General features: G+C 38.8%; 1 protein-coding gene across 9 annotated transcripts in view; it reads right to left on the bottom strand.

Moving 5' to 3' along the window:
• The window catches only part of LOC126293725 (uncharacterized), a 122,652-nt gene that overhangs the window by 91,258 nt on the left and 13,676 nt on the right, over positions 1–17,718 (bottom strand). For 2 of the 9 annotated variants that reach the window (XM_049987046.1, XM_049987045.1), the window contains exons 1-3: positions 14,964–15,106; positions 14,030–14,327; positions 167–368 (exon numbers count right to left, since the gene is read on the bottom strand). In XM_049987046.1, coding sequence (XP_049843003.1) covers positions 167–368; positions 14,030–14,301 — 474 coding nt within the window. In that variant the 5' untranslated portion in view covers positions 14,302–14,327; positions 14,964–15,106. Of the gene's footprint in view, positions 1–166; positions 369–14,029; positions 14,328–14,452; positions 14,607–14,680; positions 14,846–14,963; positions 15,151–17,718 lie in introns of those variants that run through there. The other 7 variants (XM_049987041.1, XM_049987048.1, XM_049987043.1 and 4 more) reach the window with 6 other exon arrangements.

Here is a 17,718-nt window from a genome sequence, read left to right as displayed (position 1 = left end):
AAACGTCAGAAAATTTACACACTGTGTCCACTGCCTTTCCACGATGCCCCTAATGATCTAATGAAGAACCAGAGAAAATTTGTGTATCTCCTGAGATGTGAACAGCTGCCCTGTGTAACCACTGGCAGGTTTACTTACCTTACACTTTAAAAGACGTGACACTTACCGAGTAGGTGAGCTGCTGACTGGTATGGAGGTGCAACTCTGCGAGCCTCGGGCAGTGATCACAGAGCTCCTCGATGACGAGGGGGTTGACATTGAACCACATGCGCACTATACACAGGTTCGGGACGTTTCGGAAGATCTCTATTGCTTCCTGCTCGTTCCCACCACCCTTACGGTCATCCAGGTAGCACTGCCACAGGGCCCTGCGACATAGTAAAGTGTTGATAGTTCATTCGCAAATAGTATCTCAGACAATTTGCAAACAGTGTGTAGTAACCTATTTTAACATCTGTAATTGAAGCTACACTCTCATAAAACCAGAAGTAAACAGATAAAAAAATTAAATGGCAACAAACACAAACACAAAGATGGAGGAACAAGAATAACACTACCTTTCAGAGCTACCGGTTCCTTCACGTGATAATAGAACGAAAAGATCATTTGAAGTACTTTTATCTTTACAGTTCTGTACCTGTACAGTTCTGTACGGGAGCCGTTACTAGTTCACTCTATTGTCCAACTGTCTGACTGCTAAAAACCCTATTTCTTTGCAACACGTAGACGTATCCACTTGAAATTTATCTCACATATTACGCTCTACGGTCCCTCGGTGAAGAAAAAACAATTTAACCCTCGGAACGGCATGCCTGCGCGTAAGGTGTACTGATCACAAATGACATTGTTTTGTCCTGTCCCCTAGTTTTACAATTTGAAGCCCATATCTATTCCTTCACTGCTTCTTCAGCTAACACAGTAACAAGTTGTGTTGCCGTACATCCAAATAAGCAGCATCAATATAAAATAAACAGGAACCTAGATGAAAAAATTACGATTCAAGCAAGAAAATGCCCAGATTCTGAGCTAGCAGCACGATCCCACAATCGGGCAGTTGCCTACGAGATAATTAGTAATCGAATGTGGGCCACAGGGATCTGACCCGACTGTGCCGTGTAATGCTTCGAGTGGGTCATCACTGTGGGGTAACACCTGTATGTGGAAACAGCATGACACGGTGAAAGGTTTTATTTTATCACTGTATAATAAAACTAAGATTAAACTCTGATTTTGCACATACACGTTTACCTCAGTAATGTAAAGACAACTATTCTTTACAAGTGGACAAAGTGTGCTACACACCCACTGGAGCAATAAACTTCTATGTCACTGCAATAAATAGATATGGCCATCTACGTTGCAAATTTTGATACAAACTTACTCATCAAAACCTATAGGATGCAGAATCATGAAATTTTGCATGAAGCAAGTTTTCACAGCACAACCAAAGGAAAGAATCCAAAAATTGGTAATTTGCAATTGTATCACACAAAAAACATTTTATTTGTCACTTGTTATCAGACAGATTGACTGTTCACAATCTGTTAAAATCCCTTTATCAAGTTGAAATTTGTCACGACTTAACGTCTACAGTCCCTCGGCAGTGTGAAGGTAAGCTTCTAAGTCAATGTAATCACAAGATTTATTATTTATTATAGATTATTTACATCACAAATTTTGATACTTGCAAACTCACTCATTAAAATTATAGGGTACTACTCATTGATGTGGAGTTATGAAAGTTGGCAAAAAGCATGTTTTCACAGTATATATAAAGTGGAAAAAATACGAAAATTATGAATTTGTAATTTTGTTACATGAAAAATATATTTCATTTGTCGTTTCAAACATGGAATTAAAACATTCCTGGAAGTCTTGGAATCTCTGGGACTCATACATTGCAAGTATCAATGTCAATAGCAGGCACAAGTCACTAATATTCTAGATTGATCAATGAATAAAATGTTTTATATACATAAATAAATCTGTACGGAACCCTCAGTGAGTCCTACTCTCATCTGGCCAATTTATGCTATCATTTCACCTTGCTGTGCCAATGCAATTTGTGCTTTCGTTTCACCTCACTATGCGAATGCAATTCGTGCTTTCATTTCACCTCATTATGCCAATGCAATTAATCCCTCATTTGATACTTGCAAGGTATGAGTCCGAGAGATACGCCACCCCAGAGGAGTTGTGTGACTCTACGTCTTCCAACAAACAAATCATACTTGCAACCGAAAATTATAAAATAAGATGTCATAGGCAAGAGTACAGTTATCGTATGGGGTTGTTAAGTTTTATTTGCACGTGACGAATTCTATCAAAGAAAGACATCTTCTGAGATGGGGTGGCCGTTGTAGCAGCTTTTTGAGAGAAAATATCTGCTCAGACACAGAAACATAAGATACACATACTGCCATCCTTAGAGGTGCACCGAGTTCCAAAGCATAGGTAGAAACATTATAAGGTTTTTAAGGAAAGAGATCCCATTATCCTGTGAGTCTCAGTTTGGGCATAATATATTGAATCCAGGAGGTTTAATTGTATGTGAGTTGACATGATTTGTGAAGGAAGTACATGTGTTATTAATGCCCAACATAGGTCTTACTTGTGAGCTTTCAAACCACAAAATGCCAATTTTGGGTGATGTCTGACTAATTATAGATGGGCGTAAGAAGAAACTCATTTTGGAAACTACATAATCCTTCAAGAAATGGCTAGGATTCTGTCTAGTTCGAGGGTTGGGCTAACTATATTATCTCAACATTGTGAATGGAAAATACTTTCTAGGAATATTAGAACAGTGCACTGGATAATCTGATGACAAATTGAATCAGGATCAGGGGGTCACATCACGTGACGAGTGACGAGCCCAAAGAGTTCTCAATCGGCGAGAGCATCATCGTACAATTTGTCGTGATGGAATGTCACCAGAGACGTTGCTGTACACTTTCACAGCTGAGTAGCCACTGTAGCAGCAGCCAGAGGTACAGGGGACTCGTGGAGAGGGGAATAACAGCTCCAATAGCATTGGTTGTAGTGTCAGAGACTTTGCCGATGCCTTCTCGACAGAGGGGACGAAGGTGACAGCGGAGGTATACGACTGCCATTAGCTCTCTGAAGACAAAGTAGTAGAGTGTGTGCAAAATAATGTGGCCGATAAATGCACAATTGGCAAGGCACGGATGGAGGGGCAATAGTGATGGGGGTTGCAGGCACGCACTGTACGGGGAATGCCAAGCACTGGAGGGAAGTGCTGTTCTAAACTAAATTCTACACTCACATTTTTTGTAAGTATTAAGTGGAGCCTCTCGGTGCCTACATTTGTATAGTGAGCCCGCATTTGTATCAAAAAGATCTACTGTCACCTCTGCTTAGGTTAGTAGTAGTAGTAGTAGTAGTAGTAGTAGTAGTAGTAGTAGTAGTTTTTGTTGTTGTCGTCTTCAGTCCTGAGACTGGTTTGCTGCAGCTCTCCATGCTACTCTATCCTGTGCAAGCCTCTTCATCTCCCAGTACCTACCGCAACCTACTCCTCGTGAATCTGATTAGTGTATTCATCTCTTGGTCTCCCTCTATGATTTTTACCCTCCACACTGCCCTCCAATACTAAATTGATGATCCCTTTATGCCTCAGAACATGTACTACCAACCGATCCCTTCTTCTGGTCAAGTTGTGCCACAAACTCCTCTTCTCCCCAATCCTATTCAATACTTCCTCATAAGTTATGTGATCTACCCATCTAATCTTCAGCATTCGTCTGTAGCACATTTCAAAAGCTTCTATTATCTTCTTGTCCAAACTATTTATCGTCCATGTTTCACTTGCATACAGGGCTACACTCCATACAAATACTTTCAGAAATGACTTCCTGACACTTAAATCTATACTCGATGTTAACAAGTTTCTCTTCTTCAGAAACACTATCCTTGCACTTTCCAGTCTACATTTTATACCCTCTCTACTTCGACCATCAGTTATTTTACTCCCTAAACAGCAAAACTCCTTTACTACTTTAAGTGTCTCATTTCCTAATATAATTCCCTCAGCATCACCCGACTTAATTCAACTACATTCCATTATCCTCGTTTTGCTTCTGTTGATGTTCATCTTATATCCTTTTTTAAAGACACTGTCAATTCTGTTCAACTGCTCTTCCAAGTCCTTTGCTGTCTGACAGAAATACAATGTCATCGTTGAGCCTCAAAGTTTTTATTTCTTCTCCATGGATTTTAATACCTACTCCGAATTTTTCTTTTGTTTCCTTCACTGCTTGCTCAATACACGGATTGAATAATATTGGGGATAGGCTACAGCCCTGTCTCACTCCCTTCCCAACCACTGCTTCCCTTTCATGTCCCTCAACCCTTATAACTGCCATCTGGTTTCTGTACAAATTGTAAAAAGCCTTTCGCTCCCTGTATTTGCCTTTGCCACCTTCAGAATTTGAAAGAGAGTATTCCAGTCAACATTGTCAAAATCTTTCTCTAAATCTACAAATGCTAGAAACATAGCTTCTAAGACGAGTCGTAGGGTCAGTATTGCCTCACGTGTTCCAACATTCCTGCAGAATCCAAACTGATCTTCCCCGAGGTCGGCTTCTACTAGTTTTTTCATTCTTCTGTAAAGTATCTTCTGGTTAGTATCTAGAAAGAGTTCAGCTGAAAATGCAACAAAAACAATGATTTGTTTTCACCAGGCTTTTTAGCCATTTGTAACTTTTAGAGAAGCATCACGTCTTGCAAGTTTTTAGTAAAAGCTACGCATTTCTTCACCTCACTTACATGTTGTGCAGATGTAGCTGCAATAGAATTCTGAAACTGTACTTTTCTTCAATTTCTCAATTAATAAAACTAAAGTCAAGTCAATAGCTTATGAAAAAGCACATCCTCACTACAAAAATAAGTGTGTAATTTCTTCACTGATGCTGTTTCAAAACCCAAAAGCATTTCTCGCTTCACCAGCTATCGATGGCCCTTAAGAATTACACTCTTTCATCAAAAAAATCTGTAGTTAGTGGAAATAACAAGGTAGATAATAAAGTTTTGCACAATAACCATTTGGAAAAATATTCTTCTCTTTGTTCGCTATCATTTGCCAAACTCTCATTTCAACAACAAACTGTTTGAAAAATATGAGGAATGTTGTGGATTGCAAATGAGTCTGCTAGACCAGATCAGTTTTTTTCAGGTTACAGGTAAAGACCTCCACCAGAATCTAAAGAAAAATTCAATATGTCACCGAAATTTCATACACGGCTACATATTATGCAGTACGGCCCACACGCAAAATCACAGCGACCCCCAATTTTCGTTACAAACTTTTTCGAAGTTCGTGCAATATCACAATAACAATGACCAATAATGAAATGATGGGCACATCACCACAAATCTGACATAAAAGATACAATTAACACAAAAATGCAAGTTTTTTTACGAAGCAGTCTGTGTAAATTGCTTGAGAAAGACTGCAGGATGTGCACGTCAATTCTGTCACCAAAGCATGTTGCCGACCGGGCAAAACGGGGCAAACAACATCGGCCTTCCTTTGCAAACGAATGAACTCACCCTACATATTGGACGAAAACTGATCATTAAGCATCAGCCACCATTCGACAATGACCACAAAATGGCAAATCACCAGGAAGTGGTCACTGTCAAAAAGATTGTCACGTAGCAATCACTGTAGCAAGTCCACCGTTTTGGGAAGAGTGCGAGGTCGACAGCTGAAAAAGTGCCACAGGCGACACTGATGTGGTTAGGACAACCCTCTTTGGCAAGAGACAGATCGAGATTGGGAAGAATCTGGTCAATCAGAAGGCTCCAACCAGATGACAGCACTTTCCCACTGTGGGAGGTACACAGTGAAATTTCTATGTAGGAGGGAAAGGGTCGGGTGTGGAGAGTAGTTTCTGAAGATGTGTACAGAGGCAGAATGGGGAAGAAAATTAACTTCAGAGGAACTATCTCATTTACCTCAGTAGATTTAATGAAATCGTGCAAAGCCTGAATATGGATGACTGGAAAATTTTGAATTGCTATCGTCAAGCGTAAGTCCTGTGTATTGCCACTGGATCCTTTCATCCGTTGGTAGTGATTCTGGTGATAGAGATGGTGGTAATAATTATCATCATCATCATCACCGCCATCGTCATTACTAACACTAAAATATCAATAATAACAATATATGAAGCAACAGTATCATGAAAATACATCAGCAGCAATACTGAAGCAAACGGATTCTACATAATACACAAAACAATCTGTTCGTTCATGTTACTCTACTTTGTATAGTTTAATATCAGCTGTTAGTCCCTTTTGGTTTGGGTCCCACACACTCTAGTAATGCTCTAAGCTGGATCGAATGACGTATGTAAGCAATTTTATTTAGAATTTGATTGCATTTTCCCAGTGTCTTACACAATGAAATTAAATACACCATTTGCTTTACTTCCAATTGCCTATGGGGTCACTCCATTTCAGATTCCCACAAATGGTTGAAGAAGTGTTTGTACAAGTTGAACGATTCCAATAATAACTCAGAGATGTCTTACTCGTTGGATACCACATTCTTGTGTTTTGTTAAGCACGTAATTTTACTTTTCTGCACATTTAAAGAAAGTTGCTGATCTTTCCAATATTACGAAATCTTGAATACAAATGAACAAACAGTACTGGTTGAAAAACTGGATTTTTTATTTTACTTCTCCTTCAGTGATGCATTTCATCTTTACAAGGCATCTTCAGATTGATCTATGAGAAAAAATACAACCTTGCATACAAATGGCATGACTGATTTAGCAAAAAAGTCAGTAACAGTCAATGCATTAAAAGCCCAAAAAATTTAAAAACAAAAATAACTTACTGATACAGAAGATGTTAAGTACTCAGGAAACTGCACCTAAAACATTCGAAAGACCCAGCAGGTAACTGCCCACATTTTTTTTGACAAGGCCTCGCGCGATGTCCTATAAAACACATGACCGGGAGAATAGCAGAGACGTATTCGAAAACAAATAACCGGCTTTGACAAGAAGTATGTACATCTGCATAAATATGCAGCAATTACCTTTTCAGATTAGTGGCACCATTCACGTCTACTAAAATGGGTTCAAGCCTACACAGATGCGTCACGCAGTAAATATGTAGGAACCACGGTCGCTCACTCTTCTTATACTACTGTGAAAAGAAACTTACAAATAGAAATGGCTAGCATACGTAGCCCACGTGTGTAGGTGATGGGATTGTGATAACTGAGGTTTCCAGATTTATTCACAAAGAGAAACATGACAAACACTAAAGCCGTACAAAAGATCTTGCTTACAATTGCAGGTAAAATGTTTATACAAATTGGTCATAGTAAATGAGGCTAAATACCTTTTTAAAAATCAGAAATTGTAAAAGCCTATACTGCTGTAATGTAAACGAATAAAATCTGCACGAGGGTACCGAGAGAAATTATTTCTCAGTGCACCGGGCACTATTACGGCTAAAAATTCCTTCGTGCACTTTCTTCTCCTTCAGTCAATACTAGGCCACAGACGTTCTAAATAGTGTCACATTACAGTGAGTAACCTCAGAAAGTAAGACAGAATCAGATATAGCCTATCTGGATGCTAATAACTGAGTCATAATACACTGGTGGATAAAAAAATCTCAACACCCAGAAGGAGTTGTCCTACATAAATAAAAGCTGGAAGGCGTGTTTCTATATCTGAAAGATGTCACCTATTCAGATTTCACACCAGTGGCACTAGTAATGCCACTGTGAGGACGCAAATCAGATTCGCTTCAAATACGCACTGCAACTGTCGTGAGCACTAGTTACCTCCAAGATGAGACACGGAGAGTTGACGTCAGTCACGAAAGACAAAGACGACAAAGATGTATCGACATCTCGGCAAATTTGAGTGAGGTCGCGCAATACGGCTACAAGAAACTGGACATTCCTTCTGTGGTATTGCAGAAAGACTTGGCAGGAATGTAGCCACTGTCCATTGATCACTGGCCGTGGTGGCCAAGAGAATGTGCGACTGGGAGAAGACTGTGCTTCAGACGACCGTCTTGTTCGGCACGTGCATCTGCAGCACCAATTTGAGCAGCAGTTTCCAGCACAGTGCCACGAGGAACTGTTACAGATTGGTTACTTCGAGGACAGATCTGAACCGGACGCCATGTCGCGCTCATTTCACTGACCTCAAACCGCCACCACTTGCAACTTCAGTGTTGACGAGGAGAGCTCCCTGGAGGGTACGGGTGGAGGTCTGTCGTCTTTTCCGATCGAGACGGTTCTGCCTCGGTGCTCGACCTGTTGTGGTGCCATTCGTGAACACCATTCCGGAAGGTGTTTTCCGAAAGGATAGCACTCGCACATATACCACTGTTGTAATCTGACAGGCTCTACACGGTGTCGACGTGTCATCCCGGCCCACTCGACCGCCAGATCTTCCTCCGATCGAGCACGTACGGGACATCACTGGATGACGACTCTGGTGTCGGCCACAGACCGCATTAACTACCCCAGTATCAAGCAGCCGAGTGCGACGGGCACAGAACTCCGTCTGACGAATCGGCATCTGGCACCTGTACGACGCGACGCACACATGTTTGCGTGTTAGAAACTATTCTGGCAGTTACACCGGTTATTAATGTACCGGCATTTCACATTTGTAAAGGCTTCTCTCTCACTAAGATTAATCTGTGATCTCGAAATGTTAATCAGTTAAATATGTTACCTAGACAGATCTATGGCCAAAATTTCATTACAGTAATTAATTTTCGGTGCTGCTATTTTTTTTTCAACAGTGTATTTATGACCCCAATGACAATCCTATTTTTCCTCCACAACGGTCAAATACTTTCGAGTTTGATATATCTGAAGGTGTTAAGAATTAGAATGTCCCAGATGATGATAATGTATTCGTCCGGGGACACCTATACTGTGACTGTCAGAAAGTACTTTTCGTATGTCACAGTCCTCAAACTGATGGGCACTGTCGCTGGGCACAATGGGCGGGTTCAGTTTTATTAAGTACTCGCAGATTTCTTACACATACCGTATGCTTGTGGCAGAACTCATCTCAGTTGCTATAAAAGATGGAGTCAAGTACAGACGTCTCATATGTGGAAGCTCATGACATTGCTGCTCTAAAGTGTAATTTTTGCAAAAAGTGTACAAAAACGGTAAAAAGTGGTATAGTTCGTGTACTATGTGAAAAAAGATTTCACTTTCGTTGTGGAAAGTCAACCCTTCTGTGTCAAGTGATGTGAACTTCATAATGGCATGGTATTGTGAAAAATGTAAACATACTGCAGTGAACGTTATGGATCAATCAATGCGCAATTGTGACGCAGCTAGGACGATTGAGATCATCAGAAAGGAAAAGAAGTCTCTTAAAACAATAATGAAAGTCTTGCACGAAGAAATAAAACAGCTGCATGCAAAATACGAAATAATCTCAGACCAGACTGATAAATGTGTTTCTCACGTTGTTCAAGAAGAAAATCTAGTAACTCATGTCAACAACTCCAAATCGCCTACACAACAGAGTCCGTGTAAAATAAAGTGTGCAGATATCGTAAATAGTGTTTCTTCTTCAGTAATAACTAAAAAAAAAAAAAAACATATTCGATATCCTACTACAAAAAAAACTTCTGCTGCATACAATAAATTTGCTCTCAAGACCGCCAAGTTAACACAGGTTCATAGTTATCAAAAAAGGTTACCGAATGTGCAAAAACAGAATATCTCTACACAGCAAAAACGCGTTTCAAAACCTTCTAGCCCTAAAACTGCGATGAACAAAACATGTGTGTGCTTGGTGATAGTCATGGACGTGGAATTTCAGCACTATTGAAAGATAAATGTAATTTAATGGTAACAGGTTTTGTGAAGCCAGGAGCGCAGTTTTGTGAGGTAAATAAACAAACAAACTCTACTGATGTATCTCACTTAAGTAATTGTGATTTTGTCGTGCTTCTAGGTGGTTCAAACGATATATATATAGGAATTAAACAAAAGGGTTTGCAAAAGAAATGAAGGAATGCTTAAACAACCTATTACATACAAATGTACTCGTTAACATTCCTCATTATGATTTGCCTTCCTGGTCCTGTGTCAACCAAGAAATTTGCATTGCAAACAAACTGATAGCAGAAATATGCTCTACATTTCATAACATAGAGATGATTGATACATACAATTTAGGAAGAGGATTTCATAATTAAACCCTTAACTGAAAAGACACAAAGTCCATCATTTCTTGTATTACACCATAATGTCCAGTCATTCAGAAATAAGATTCAAATGCTGGAAGTGTTACTTCAGTCTCAGATAAATCGAGATGTAATATGTATTACCAAACACTGGCTGTCTAAAGAAGAAATTCAGTCAACCTCTATTCCAAGGTACTCATTAACAAGCTTCTATTGTAGGAATTTCTCCACACATGGCGGTACTGCTAAATTTGTAAAGAACCAGATAAAATTCAGTGAGGTAGGCCTAAATGAACAGACTGCATTATCTGAAGATAAGGAATATGAGCTTGCTATGGTTAAGCTGCCTGAACTAAACTATACAATTATAAATGTATACAGAGCACCAAGTAGTAATATTCCAAATTTTATGACCAAATTAGAAGTTCTGCTGAATAGTGTCAGCTCATATAATATGAGAATAATACTTTGTGGCGATTTTAACATTGATTTATCAAAAAACAGTAATGCTAAACTTGATTTGTTAAACATGACCAAATCCTTTAATATGATCCCCATAATACACTATCCAACAAGATCAACAGAGCATACTGATTCAATAATTGGTCAAATCTTCATAACTGATACTTGTTACAAATTCACTGGCGAAGTACTGAGCATGAGATACAGTGACCATGATGCTCAGCTACTGAGCATTGACATGGAAAATAGTAAAATCAACCCCAAAAAAGTATTTCAAAGAAGAAACTTTTCAGATGGAAATATTAGGATTTTTAACTTCCTATTAGCTAATGAAAATTGGGACAATGTTTACATGCAAACAACTGTTGATAATATGTTCTTAAGCTTCCATAACACCTTCCTTTATTACTTTAATATAGCATTTCCTTTTGAAACAAAAACTTCAAGCTATCAAAATAGAAAGTCGTGGGTAACAAAATAAATCAAAATTTCTAGTGAGAGAAACAGATTTCTCCAATATTGCTCCAAAAAATACAGTTACTGAAGAATTTTCTGACTATTGTAAAGCCTACAAAAAAACTTATCTTAGAGTGATTAGACAGGCAAAACTTTTATGGAATGACAATTTCATAAGAAACTCTTCCAACAAAATGAAAGCTATGTGGAAAGTTATTAAAACAGAAACTTTTCGTTCAACACCTAAAAAAGAAAACATTTCTCTAACACTTAATGACTGTCACAGATCCATACACAGTTATAAACAAGTTCAATGAATATTTCACCTACCTAGCAGATCTCATTCAGGCAAACTGCATGGTATTGTTCTTCAATTCCACCAATACGTCAAACAGCACTAATGCTACAATGTTTGTTTATGAAACAAACCCTGATGAAATTATGAGCATAATAAAATTGTTACGCAATAAAATCTCTAGTGGCTATGATGAAGTACCTGACATATTAAAGGTGTGTGCTCCCCATATAGTAAAGCCATTATCAACCATCTACAACCAACCATTAAAAACTGGCATTTTTCCAGATTCTCTCAAAATAGCTTAAGTCTCACCATTACTAAAAGGTTCCCCTGATTTAGTATCCAATTATAGACCATTATCCATATTAAGCATCTTTTCAAAAATCCTGGAAAAACTATGACAGGCTTATAAATTTCATAAAAAAACCACGCACCAATCAGCATTCAACAACATGGCTTTAGTAAATCTTTATCCACCCAGACAGCAATTTTTGAACTGTTGGACCACATAATGAAATCAATTGACCAACATAATATAGCTGCAGGTATCTTCTTAGATACCTCTAAAGCCTTTGACGTACTAGATCATAAAATACTGCTTGCTAAATTGTAAAGAAGAGGAATAAGAGGTGTGGCTCACAACTGGCTATCCTCTTACCTACAAAACCGCAGACATAAGGTATCACTATCACTTCAATACAATGTTAATGTACAGAATAAAATTAATAACACAGTTTCCCTCTCGGAGGAAAGAACAATCAGATATGGTGTTCCCCAGGGTTCTGTTCTAGGGCCATTACTTTTCCTCATTTACATATATGATCTTGTTGAACGTATGAGCCCACAAAAAACTATCCTGTTTGCTGATGATACAAGCATAGTGTTGACTGGATCTAGCCTTGAATCCCTTCAGACAATATCTGATAACTATGAAAAAAAACATTGAGTGGTTTAACAAAAATGGCCTAATTGTTAATAGTGGGAAAACTGTATGTATCAACTTCCATCTAATTCCCACATCCAGTCAAAAAACTATCCAAGTAAAATTAAATAATGACAAAATTGAAATTGTAAATGCAACAAAAATTTTGGGTCTATGGGTCCAACAAAATTTAAAATGGGACACACATATAAACAACTTATCAAAGAAACAATCATTGTTGTGCTATGGACTAAGAATACTAAAATCTACTTCAAGTAAATTCACACTAATGCAAGCATACCATGCACAGTTCCACTCATTGCTCTGCTATGGAATCATCTTTTGGGGAACTTCAACTCACAGCACAAATATATTTAAACTACAAAAAAGAGCACTGAGGATAATCTGTGTCCTCAAAAAGCTGGAATCCTGTAAATGTCAATTTATAAAACTTAATGTTGTAAGCATCCCATCCCTATTCATTCAAGAAACAATCCTATTCACCAGGGAATACCTCTCACGAACAGGTAAATTAATCCAAAGCAATGATATACGCACTCATACCAGAGGGCAATCTAATATCCATCAAATTTTTTCAAGGACATCATCATACCAAAAATATATAACTCATCTGGGGGTCATTACACAAAATTCCAGAACAAATAAAACTGCTCCAGATCCAATATTTAAAAATAAACTAAAGGCATTTCTGACAAAGCACTGTTTCTATTCAGTACAAGAATTCCTGGAAATGAAAAATTATAAAGTTCCTTTGTAAAATACTGTGATTAGAGTAAAACATTCTGTAGGCAAAATAATAACCTAATTTCTACTATACACAACTATGTTTCAGTTTCACTTCCCAAAAGTCCTTTTGTTGTGTTTCCAGTTGATATTTTCACTACTCTGTTATCTCAGTGATTATTTGTGTAAATTTAAAGTAGCACTACATTGCCTACATGTTTCTTAGTTCCCCATGTAAATTGTTTGTTTTCTCTGTATGTGAAATTACTATATTCATCAATGAACAATTTTGTGTACATTTTTTTTAAATGGCAGTCCACTGCCAATTCCCCCCTCCAAACTATATATTTGTTAAGAAAAATGACTTGTCCTATATCATGTGTACTTTGTACAGTATGTGATCCACAGGATAAATAAATACAAATACATAACATGATGCCGATTGTAAATTTTTTGAGAGAAGTGACATGTTTCGTTCCAGCTGAACTGGAGCTGAATTTAAACTGTCCCTCCAGACCAGATCATTCACACTTTCCTAAAACTCCATCGGGATAAAAATGAGGGCGAGGATAAATGAACAGGTACACGCTCACATACAGAACTAAAGGATCAAAACAAAGGTAAAGAGACTGCTATACACACTGGTTCATAGGTGGCAGAGAGTACAAGATTAATGGGGAATTAATAGCATACACACATAACAAGTGCCTCTATCACATCTACCCAACACTCAACTCACTCAAGTAATCTGGTCTTAACCGAAAATGTATTCCAGTTTTCCTTTTTTTAATATTTGTTAGATTAAGTTGACCTGACAGTATGTTTAAATGCAAAGTTTTCCTCGTCAGTGTTACAATATAATAAAGGTATCACCCTACAATATTTTTCAAAATCAGAACAATTCGCCTTTTATGTATTAGTAGGTTTCTTACCCAATATTGAATTCCCTGTCAGCCCACAACTTGGAATCTTGAGACAGCTTTTTCCAACGACGGCACACATTCGGTACCACATCTAGTAGATCGGTGAAAGCCACATGAGACAAGATCATTAGCAGTAGTTCGTCTGGTAAGTCATTGATGCCCGTGTGCCACATCATGCTACCTTCAGCGGGCACGTGGCGTCTGCCTCTGTAATCGCAGCCTGAAGCCATTCTGCTGTCGGGTGGGCCTTCACACTGCGGCGAGTTGGAAGGAGTTGTCATGTGGATGTCAGATATGATCGCAAGCGCTGAAAAAAAAGTTTATAAAGCTAAATGCATACCAATCTGGATTTCAACTGCTGACAACAATGTTAATGTAGTAACAGCAACAGCTCACTATCACTTGACAGCTCTTTTTGAAATCATTTCTTACATGTGAAAATGTAAGGGGCGAGTTTACAATGCGATACCACACCGACAGAGCGTTGACGTCATTAATGTGACACATACAAGACTTAAGAACCAAGCGGGTGAAGTTACTAGGAAAAAAAAGATAGCAAAATAAAGTATCACGAATTAACACGTTCTCCACAAGATCATAGTGGGTTTTGGGTTAAGATTGTTGTTCTTACTAATGCCTTTAAACACAGTAAAAACTTACACGAAAATTGCTCCTCTCAACGAAATGCCACTGCCACTAGACCGACATGGAACCAGTAAACAGAAAACCTATGCCACCACCAACAAAAACGGAACAGCACACAGCATGCAGGAGAACGTATGTGGAATATGGAAGATAGGAGACGAGTTACTAACAGACTTGGAGCTGCAATAGGTAAAGCACTTGCTCGTTAAACACAATTTAGAGTCCCGATCCAGCAAACAGTTCTAGTCTGCCAGCAAGTTTCAGTTAACAACATTATGACATTACATGCAAAACTTACGACCAAAGTCTAAAACCAATACGGTATTTATCCGATTATAATAAAAACGTCCAAACTCCCTAAGCGCCGCTACCAAACCATCACATTTTTATGGCTAGCGCATGACGCTGTCCTTTCCACTGATATATGGTTACTGACATGGCGGACTGTTTACTAGCTGTCACGAACACGCAGTGCTGCCATCTGCCCATGGCTGCCACTACTCATTTCAGACATACCCATTATTGTGTTACCCTATATTTGCGACAATGAAGATATACAGGGTGGTAATTATTGAACTATATGAAAAAAAAGTAAATTAGGTACAAACTGCGGCGTGCACAGACTTTATTCAATATCTCTACAGATATTCGGATTTAGATTATGATATGTTCGATATGCCTGCCATCACTTGCGGTGATATGGCTGGTGCAGACAAATAGCGAAATTCTGCATGTCCAGCTGTAGTGTCGGAACACAAATGCTGTTGACGGTCTCCTGAACGGCTGTTTTCCGCTGAGCAATGTTTCTGGGCCTATTTCTGAACTCCTTGTCTCTAACATATCCCCACAAAACGAGTCGCATGACTTCAGATCCGAAGAATATGGCGGCCATGGAGGCCAGAATTCGGTCTCCAAAGTGCGCCTCCAGAACATCAAACACACTCCTGCTTCGATGGGGTCGAGCTCCGTCTTGCATGAAACAGATCTTGTCAAAATCACGGTCACTTAGGATGCTGTTGTTGTGGTCTTCAGTCCTGAGACTGGTTTGATGCTGCTCTCCATGCTACTCTATCCTGTGCCAGCTTCTTCATCTCCCAGTACCTACGCTGCCCTCCACTACTAAATTGGTAATCCCTCGATGTCTCAGAACATGTGCTACCAAATGTTTCAAATGGCTCTGAGCACTATAGGACTTAACATCTGTGGTCATGACTCCCCTAGAACTTAGAACTACTTAAACCTAACTAACCTAAGCATATCACACACATCCATGCCCGAGGCAGGATTCGAACCTGCGACCGTAGCAGTCATGCGGCACGGTCACCGTGGCCGGCCATGTGCTACCAACCCTTGTTCTAGTCAAGTTGTGCCACAAGCTCCTCTTCTCCCCAATTCTATTCAGTACCTCCTCATTAGTTCTGTGATCTACCCATCTAATCTTCAGCATTCTTCTGTAGCATCACATTTCGAAAGCTTCTATTCTCTTCTTGTATAAACTATTTATAGTCCACGTTTCACTTCCATACACGGCTACAGTCCATACTAATACTTTCAGAAACGACTTCCTGACATTTAAATCTATACTCGATGTTAACAAATTTCTCTTCTTCATAAACGCTTTCCTTGCCATTGCCAGTCTACATTTTATATCCTCTCTACTTCGATCATTATCAGTTATTTTGCTCCTCAAATAGCAAAACTCCTTTACTACTTTAAGTGTCTCATTTCCTAATCTAATTCCCTCAGCATCACCCGACTTCATTCGACTACATTCCATTATCCTCATTTTGCTTTTGTTGATGTTCATCTTATAGCCTCCTTTCAAGACACTGTCCATTCTGTTCAACTGCTATTCCAAGTCCTTTGCTGTCTCTGACAGAATTACAATATCATCGGCGCATCTCAAAGTTTTTATTTATTCTACATGGATTTTAATATCTACCCGAACTTTTCTTTTGTTTCCTTTTTGTTAGCTCAATATACAGATTGAATAACATCAGGGATAGGCTACAACCCTGTCTCACTCCCTTCCCAACCACTGCTTCCCTTTCATGTCCCTCGACTCCTATAACTGCCATCTGGTTTCTGTACACATTGTAAATAGCTTTTCGCTCCCTGTATTTTACCCCTACCACCTTCCCACCTTCAGAATTTGAAAGAGAGTATTCAAATCAACATTGTCAAAAGCTTTCTCTAAGTTTACAAATCCTAGAAACATATGTTTGCCTTTCCTTAATCTTTCTTCTAAGATAAGTCGTAGGGTCAGTATTGCCGCACGTGTTCTATTATTTCTACGGAATCCAAACTGATCTTCCCCGAGGCCGGCTTCTATCGGTTTTTCTATTCGTCTGTAAAGAATTCGCATTAGTATTTTGCAGTTGTGACTTATTAAACTGATAGTTCGGTAATTTTCACATCTGTCATCACCTGCTTTCTTTGGGATTAAACCTTCATTTTCCATTCAATAATCTCTATGTAATCAAGGAATATCTCACGGATCATCCAGTGACTGGACATAGCACAGAACACAGCCATCCGCTGAGGGTGAAGAGACTTCCCGATTGCGAAATGCGGATTCTCAGTCGCATAAACGCGCCAATTTTCCTTATTGACGAACGCATCTAAATGAAAGTGAACTTTGTCGCTAAACCAAACTACTAATTCCCATCATGCCCCACAGCCAAAAGCGCAGTTTGAACGTCCTAACGCAAACTGTTCAGAAGTTTTGATGTTTTTATTTCATATAGTTCAATAATCATCACCCTGTAGGGTCATGACGGCATGATGATGAAAAATATTGATACAACAGACGAGCAGACTAAGTAAACAAAAAAGATAGTGAAGTAAAAATTAATGTAAACAGTTTATTTTTTTTATTTCTCCCTATAAATCAATAAGTGGCACAAGTTTAGCATAGGTGTATGTTACCTGTTTAGGCAGAAAAAGCTTGTAATTTTTAATAGTGAGAATTTAAAAAATAATTGTCGTCAAGAAGCTTCACAAGAAAAAAAAGGGTGTCTTTTTAAGTTCAGGATCGTTGTATAATTGGGTAA

This window comes from Schistocerca gregaria, chromosome 10 (genome assembly GCF_023897955.1).
Source record: "Schistocerca gregaria isolate iqSchGreg1 chromosome 10, iqSchGreg1.2, whole genome shotgun sequence".
NCBI lineage: Eukaryota > Metazoa > Arthropoda > Insecta > Orthoptera > Acrididae > Schistocerca > Schistocerca gregaria.
The sequence above is the reverse complement of the archived record's forward strand: the minus strand, read 5'-3'. Positions and strand labels throughout refer to the sequence as shown.